The sequence below is a fragment of the Polypterus senegalus genome, chromosome 4 (assembly GCF_016835505.1).
Source record: "Polypterus senegalus isolate Bchr_013 chromosome 4, ASM1683550v1, whole genome shotgun sequence".
NCBI lineage: Eukaryota > Metazoa > Chordata > Cladistia > Polypteriformes > Polypteridae > Polypterus > Polypterus senegalus.
In genome coordinates this window covers 237,599,582-237,608,091 of record NC_053157.1, presented here as the reverse complement: position 1 = coordinate 237,608,091, position 8,510 = coordinate 237,599,582, and the positions used below count along the sequence as shown (strand labels likewise).

The following is an 8,510-nucleotide window of genomic DNA, read 5'->3' as shown; positions in this document are numbered from 1 at the left end:
TTCAAAATGTTCCTTTAATTTTTTGGAGCAGTTTATATATATATATATATATATATATATATATATATATATATATATATATATATATATATATATATATATATATATATAAATATATATATATGGGAACAACACTCATATAAATGACAAAACAATTACATTAACAATCATGTTACGTTATTTTTTACATTTTTCCTTTTCTTTTTCATACCTTCTTTAACACACTACTTCTCCGCTGCGAAGCGCGGGTATTCTGCTAATAAATAAATAAATGCTCTTGAAAAAAGGCGCTATAAGGAAGTATTTTGTTTCCCGCTTTATTTCATCGGTGAATTTCAATTATTAAACAATAAAAAAAAAACATTCACACAAATGTTATTGAAACATGTCGTATTTTAGTAAAGACTCTCATCCTGGCCCACCTTCTCATATGCGTGAAAACAGTAAACATCAAAGAAGAAGAGAAGTCGGGAAAAGTGAAACTACGAATATTTCTAAATATGGGCTGTGTAAGAAAAGACGGCTTGGGGATGACCTAAATATATTAATAGTCAGATCGCCCGCAGAGCGGTCTCTTTTACGCGATATTCGTTTAAACGGATCACTACGATGCCGTGACGTGCTGATTACTCAATAAAGCCGCACGAGCTGAAGGAGTGCCGTTGATTTCCCGCGCTCCATTCTCTCGCCTTCTCACTAACGAATCACGTGAGCCGCCGCCGATAATTTAAACCCGCGCGCGCTCCCCAATTCATGTTGTGTTCCTGTTTGATTCATTCACAGCATGGCGCGTTTGAGTTGTTGGTGTCTTTTCTGGTTGTGCGTGTCGGGCGCTCAGTTTGTGTTTGCGGCCTTAGGAAATGTGATTAAGACGTGTGACGAGGACAAGGCGATGAAGCTGTCATTTGAAGGCTCTCCGACAGTTTTTCTCCAGAGTGAGTGCGGCTTGTCCTCAACCGCTGAGTGTAGTCGGCGCCTGCGTCTTTCAGTAAATGACGTCCACTTTTCTTTATGGTTTTCAGAAACGATTGGCGGACTGGGACTGGTAAAGGTGACCAAAGATCTCCCAGGAATCGTCTTCCGTGTGAAGTCTGGCCGCACCACACTAACGGTGCCCTTTTCTTCCCGGCATGGTTACGTGGTAGATGAGGTGAGTAGTGCCGACGCTTTCGCGTTGCAGTTTATAATCCAGCTATGGAATCTTTTGCTGCAGTTTGAGCCTCTTTCTATTTAGCGTTCCCAGTATATCGTTGTCATTGCCGTTGGACGTCCCTCTAATTTGAAGATGTTCACATGTCATAAGCCAGGTATGCTTTGCTTCTGGGTTGGCACCCGGAGTATCTTTCCTATCTTCTAAATGGTCTTTTTGATGATCGCAGATCGCCGATCTTGGATTGTTGCTGAGAGATGTGCAGTTACAGCCAGTGAGAAGCTCCCTTGTGGAGGGTCTTCATCCATCACTCAAGCAGACTGTGAAGCCAACAACTGTTGCTATGATTCCAGCAGCAGCACCAGTCCATGCTACTATGCCAATGATGGTGAGTTGTTGTGGGGAGTGAGGGATCAAAGGTGGCTGTTGCTGGATATTCATGCCTGTGTTTGCATTGACCAGTTACTGTGCAGTGCACCCTGGATGGCCAGTTTGTGGTGGTGGTGTCTGAGAATGTGACCCTTCCTCCCCTGGATCTTGGGTCCATCCAGTTGGTGGACAGCAGTGCCCCCAGCTGCAGCCCTGTGACCAGCCTGTCCAGCTTTGTCATGTACCAGTTTCCAGTCAGTGCCTGTGGTAGCACAGTCCAGGTGAGACACTAATGCCAATTTTTTGGTTAACATTTCCCACTAGAGTCCTTGGCTTTTAAACACAATCTCCCTTTCAACCTACATTAAATGCCTTCATGCTGTCCTAGTTGATTTTTGAATTCCTGAGAAGAGTGTGTGTGTGGTTCTGACCACCTGAAAAGTAAAATTCAGCAATGATTTTAATGTTCCTGTTTTCAGCTGGCTGGTGGCAATGTGTCTTACCAGAACACCATGTCTGCTGCCATCACTGTGAGGACTGGTCCAGAGGGCTCCATCACCAGGGACAGTGTCTACAAGTAAGGCTTCTGAACCTGCTTCCTCTAACCCTAAATGTGCTCTACCTGCTATGATGTGGTGTTTCTCTCCTCAGATTATTCTTCCAGTGCACCTACTCGGGAAGCCAGGATGTGCAAGTGGATGCTGAGGTGTATACTGTGGCGCCACCTCTTCCAGTAGTAGAGCAAGGGCCATTTGATCTGGAATTGGTCATTGCAACAGGTACTAAATGGGGGTGGGTTTGTGTTTTTTCATTCCCAGGGTGACTAGAAGGCAAAAGTCTTAAACACATGTTGGAATTTTTGATCGCATCATGTAGTTCGGGTGTGACTGCTCTGAAGTAATGCCTGCTTCTGATCTGTCTAGATTCCACCTATGGCTCCTACTATGTGGATGCTGACTACCCAGTGACCAAAACTCTGAGGGATCCTGTGGCTGTGGAAGTGCACATTGTGAACAGGACTGACCCTAACCTTGTGCTGACTCTTGGTGACTGCTGGGTCACCCCAGGACCTTCTGCTTCCAGCCAGCCCCAGTGGAGCCTGCTGGTGAATGGGTAGGTGCCCCCTAATGTGATGGTGGGTTGGAGATGTTGGCTTGTCAGTACTAACTGGAGGGTTTGTTTGCCCCAGGTGCCCATACACAGGAGACAACTATTTGACCAGCTTGGTGACTGTGGATAGCACCTCTGGAGTGGCCTACCCAAGTCATTACAAGAGATTTGTGTTTGAGATGTTTGCTTTTGTGGATGCTGTAGCTCAACAAGCCTTGGCTGAAAAGGTGGGTTTACTTGCCAAGTGTTTTATTTTTTTTTTTTATTCTGTTTCTCTGCTGCCTTTTGAGGCTCTTGCCATCACACGTGATATTCTTGGACTTCAGTTTTGTTGTGGTAGAATACATAGTCCTGACAAAGTGTCTTGTCTGTGACCTCTGTAGATCTTTATCTACTGTGTTGCTGCTGCCTGCTATCCCTCTGCCACAGACCCCTGTATTCAGAGCTGCCCTGCAAGAAGTGAGTAGATTTTGGTTTGGCTTTGCTCTGGTGGCTAATGGGACATGGTCCATGCTGCTAATGCAGTGCTTTATAAAACCAGTGACAAGCTGGAGGTGTGGGTAAACTGGGCTTTCTTAAATGGGTTGTGATATTGGTCAAAGTCCTTATGACTGACGGTCTAATGGCTTATTTGTTCTACACCTTAACCCCCCTCTGCTTTCAGGATCTGGCAGAGCTGTAGACAAGTTGGCCCGTAATGATTCGTTCAGGAAGAATGTGCTCCTTCACAGTGGTCCTGTGATCATGGAGGCTGACCATGTGCCGACATCCAGACTAGAGCAGAAAGGTAACCATCTTGATACTCCTACTGAAATAGGCCAGGGTTCTGCTTGGGGGTTTGGCTGATCCTTTGTCTTCATTCTTAACTGTATAACTTGGAGAGTAAATGTCCTTATGTCTTCCTCCCACAGCCCCTCTTCACACTGGATACCTTGTGCTGGGAGCTGCAGCTGCCATGTTGATGCTTGTGCTGGTTTTGGCTGTAGTTGCTATGAGGAGGCTGAACTGGCAGAATGTGAATCTGAAATCTTAATAAAAGCTCTTAATGAAATTTTTGTGTTTGATTTGTTCAATGAACAGAACCCAACTTGGATATGGTGTTCAAGCAGGAGCTGCTGTCTTTTGCTTTTTTTCTTTCAAGCACTGGATTCTGCATGGTGCCCGGCACATCTCCTACCCAGCAAACCACAGCATCTTTCTGTTCATTTTGGAACAACCCATTTAACTGGCCTGGTGCTGAATTTCTGTACTCGAACCCACAGGTCACCCTTTTGATGCCTAATTTTCAAAGCTGCAGGGTAAGAGGCTTCCACAGACTGATTTCTGCAAGATGAATGGAGTTTGAAGCTTTGGAGTAGAAGCACAAACCCCCTAATCTACACTTTGACCCAATCTGGTATCTGATTGTATGACAGTAACATTTATTTCTGCAGCTTTGCTCCTCATCACTTAAATGACCTGCAATTTGTGGTCTTGCTTTGCCTTTCCAGTCCTCACTTAATCATTTTGGTGCTTCCACCTTCTGCTCAGTTCTTGCTGCTCATAATGCTGCCTGTTAACCCACTGGAATAACTGTTTAGGATTGGTTATCTAAAAATTTGGGTGTTCACCCCCTGCTCCCCCTTCTGTAATTCTCCTCATTGTTCTTGCCATCTTCAGTGGGTGCTTTCCTCCAACTTCTGTTTTCTGATCCCCTCTTTAGTAGCATTTATTGTGCCAATTCACATATTGGGCTCACCAAAATTGGACAAGAAAATTTGAATAAGGTCACCGTGTCTCATTCTCAATTTTTATTCTGGGGGTCAACAACATGAAAGCCAAGACCTATCATTGTATCAACAGTTCAGGCTCGTGCTGTGTTGAGAGATTTTCTTGCCAAACTTAGGGGCCCCTTTGTGCCAACAGGGCATAATTTTAAAGGACACAGTTTCAAGGAGTGTTGTGGCAGCCCTAAAGGGATGGACAAGGTCTGCAACATCTTCTGGCGGCTCCTTCGTGTCACAACAGTCAAATCCTCCCAAACTGGTTTCGTGAATATATAAATGAGTTCACTGCGCTCCAGTTGCTTCCACACTCGCCAGATCTCAATCCAATAGACAACCTTTAGGGGGAGGTGGACTGGGAGATGTGCAGCTGACTAACCCACAGCACTAAATGTCAATCTGGTGGAGAATCCCTCAGGAATGTTTGCAGCATCTTGATGAATTGATGCCATGAGTTACGACAGTCCTGAAGGCAAAAGGGGGTCCAAGTGGGTAATAGCAAGGTGTACCTAATAAATTGGCCTGTGAGTGTATAGTAAAAGTCTTGATCGTAGTCTTAAAGCAGGATGGAACAATGCGCTGACTGAGGGAAAGATTGAAGATGGAGCAGAGATCAGCCGGCTCGTTGGCACATGCTTTTAGAGCCCGCCCAGGGATGTTGTCTAGTCCAGCTGCCTTATGGGGGTTGATCTTCCTTAGTGCTTTGTGTACCTGACCTGAAGAGACCGTTGGGTTGGGTGGTCCAGGTGTGTGTGTGCCTCCACTCTGTGCTGTTGCTGGATGTAGAAAGTGTGGAGATCATCCGGCAGACTGTCAGTGGAGCTGATTGTGCTGGTGGTGGTCCTGTAGTCTGTGATGTGCTGTAGGCCCTCCTGCTTCTCTCTGTACTGCCGCTTGGCTGCTGTGATGTCTTTTCTTAATCCATACTTTGAAGCTTTGTACGCCATCTCAGTGCCTGAACTAAATGCAAGAGAGCGGGCACGCAGCATGTGGCGTACCTGACTGTTTATCCAGGGCTTCTGGTTGGAGAACTTCCTGACTGGTATTTGTGGGCACGATGTTGTCTATACAGGTGCTAATGTCACATACTCAGCATAGCCCTATATGCTGATGGAGTCCTCTAGAGGGGCTGCAACTCCTAAACACTTACCAGTCAGGTAGAACAGTTAAGTGGGCGACAGAGTATGGGTTTATTAGTACGGGGGAATACAAACAGTGTGAGTGAAGAGCTTATAAGTAAGAGGAGCACAAAGTTAGGAAAGAGACAGAGAAACATAGTTAAGCTCATGTCCTGTACTTCCTCTCAGCTGTCTGCTATTTGCCTTTCTATGAGGTTAAGGGGAAAAGGTGTCAAATATCTGTAGCAGATCTTAGTGTTACCATTTAAGTTAAGGAGCAGCTGAAAGAAGACATTTTAAGAAAAAAAAAATAGTTAAGGCAGCTTAGTAATCCCAAATCAAATTTTAATAATGAGGCCAGTGCAATGCAAGTCCTGTTGGATGTTGGACTTTTTAGATGATGGTTTGGAAGAGCCAGTTGTCTATGAGGGCTACATCTGCAAGAGATGCCAGCTGATCCAGCACCTCGAGCTCAGGGTCGCTGAACTGGAGGAGGAGTTGGCTGACCTGCGTTGTAATAGAGAATTGGCGGACTTGTCCCAGGTGTCCTTTGGAGAGATAGTGTGCACCCCCAAGGGGAAGCGGGATGAGATTTAAGACCAGACAGGTAGGAATAGGTGGGTCACGGTCACAAGGCGTAAGGTAAAGGGTGCAGAACCCCAGAATTAGAAGTGTCAAACCGTTATCATGTCCTGGCGGAGCTGGACGGTGACTCTGATAATTCTGAGGTGGTAGGCAGGGTTGAGGAGCCCCAACGGGCCACCTCAAAACCAGTTCCCAAAAAGAGAGGTAGTGATAGTTGGGGACTCAATCATTAGGGCGATTAAAGCGCAGGTGTGCTCCAGAGAGAGAGAGTCTCACATGGTGTGTTGCCTTCCGGGAGCACAGGTGGGAGACCTCCTGGAAGGGTGGATAGGCTCTTGGCCAGAGGGGTGGATCCAGTTGTCATTGTCCACGTTGGAACAAATGACATACATAAGGGTAGTCTGTCAGTTCTGATCCAAATTCAAAGAGTTAGGTACCAAGCTGAGGAGCAGAACTGACAAGGTAGTCTTCTCCAAGTTCTGCCTGTGCCACGCCAGTCCAGGTAAGATTGAGGAGATTAGAAGGCTTAACGCGTGGCTCAAATCTTGGTGCAGGGTAGAAGGGTATAGGTTTATGGGGCATTGGGACTCCTTTTGGAACAGATGGGACCTGTTCCATGGTGGGTTACATCTGAAACGGAGGGGCACCAATGTATTGGGGAGGCGTATGTGTAGGCTAGTCGAGGATTGTTTAAACTAGGGAATGGGGGGGCAGGGAGTTTAGGACAGGCCAGATTTAGATCTATACATGGAAGAACAAACAATGGTGTAGAAATAAAAATGCATAGTAATGTAAATTTTAAGCAAACACGTAAAGATAGAAGGATTAACACATTAAAAATAGCTTGCCTTAATGCTAGAAGTATCAAAAATAAGGTAAGTGAGTTGGAGTTGTATGTAGCAGAGCATAATTATGATATTATAGCAATAACGGAAACCTGGCTAAATAACAAAGATGGGGATGAGTGTAACATAGAGGGATACACATTTTTAGGAAGGATAGACAGAACAGAAAAGGAGGTGGGGTTGCTGTTTATGCCAAACAGGAATTAAATGTAAGTCATCTTCAGTTGGATGATGAGCCCCATCTTAGTGAGGACATGTGGCTTCGCCTGGAAAATATTAGGGAAAAGGTCTCATTTTAGGAGTGTGTTATAGACCACCCAATTCAGACAGTAATTTCAACACACATCTTTTTAGTAATATCAAAAAGGCAAGTTTACAGGGGGATATTATAGTCATGGGGACTTTAATTATCCAAATATTAACTGGGATAACCTTACAGATGGAGGAGCACAAGAGCAGGAGTTTTAGAAGTAATCAGCGACTGTTTTTAACACAGCATGTTAAAGCACCAACAAGGGGTGAAGCCTGTCTGGATTTAGTATTCTGTAATAATCAGGATAGAATTGAGGGTGTAGAGGTGATTGAACCACTAGGGTCAAGTGACCATAATGTAATACAATTCTCAGTATTTTGTAAGAGTACAGATGCAAAGACTAAAATTGTTAAGTTGAACTTTAGTAGGGCTAATTTTGAGCAGATGCGACAAAGTCTAAGTAGGATAGACTGGGATAAGCTTTTAAATGTGGAGACAGTCGAGGAGCAGTGGAACAGGTTTAAAATGTTTTACATGTAATGCAGGACAGATACATACCTAAATTTGGAAGTAATAGGAAACTAAAAAACTCCACGATGGATTAATAAAGATTTAAAAAGAAGTTGCAAAGGAAAAACTGCTGTATAAGGCATATAAGACTAATGACTGCAAAGAGAACCGTAGCGAGTATGAGAACATGAGGGCAACCATTAAGAAGGATATCAGAGAGGCTAAAAGACAGTTGGAGAGGAATATAGCAGATAAGGCGAAAGAAGACCCCAAGAGATTCTTTCAGTATTTTAGTAGTAAAAGAACAGTTAAGGAGGAGGTCAAGTTCATCAGGAATAGTAAAGGGAATTAAAAGATACAGACAATGAAATAGCAGATGCCCTAAACTTACATTTTCTGAGGTGTTTACAAGTGAGCAAGTGGATAACCTGCCAGAGGTAAACAACTACTAAGGAGGTACTGAGGGATTTGGAAATTGTAGAGGGAGAAGTGCTGCTCAGATTAAATAAGATGAAATCAAACAAATCACCAGGCCCAGATAATATTTATCCTCGTGTTCTTAAGGAGGCTAGTGAGTACATATATAAACCCTTGACACATATTTTTAGGAAGTCACTGTGCACTGGAGAGATTCCAAAGGACTGGAAAATGGCAAATATCATCCCATTATATAAAAAGGGTGACAGGGCAGATCCAAGCAACTATAGGCCAGTAAGCTTAACAAGCATCACAGGAAAATTAATGGAAGGAATTATTAAGGATAAGATTGAGCAACACATGCAAGGACAGGAGTTATTCTGAACAGTC

The 8,510-nt window shown here is 44.2% G+C and overlaps 1 protein-coding gene across 1 annotated transcript; it reads left to right on the top strand.

The window, feature by feature from the left end:
• Positions 1 to 744: 744 nt before the first annotated feature.
• LOC120528259 (zona pellucida sperm-binding protein 4-like) lies at positions 745 to 3,687 on the top strand. The gene is made up of 12 exons (XM_039752385.1): positions 745 to 935; positions 1,023 to 1,150; positions 1,235 to 1,307; positions 1,380 to 1,538; positions 1,613 to 1,800; positions 1,999 to 2,096; positions 2,171 to 2,298; positions 2,443 to 2,632; positions 2,709 to 2,856; positions 3,013 to 3,088; positions 3,294 to 3,416; positions 3,541 to 3,687. The coding sequence occupies exons 1-12, from the start codon at positions 785 to 787 to the stop codon at positions 3,660 to 3,662; spliced, it is 1,584 nt and encodes a 527-aa protein (XP_039608319.1). The 5' UTR covers positions 745 to 784; the 3' UTR covers positions 3,663 to 3,687.
• Positions 3,688 to 8,510: the final 4,823 nt, after the last annotated feature.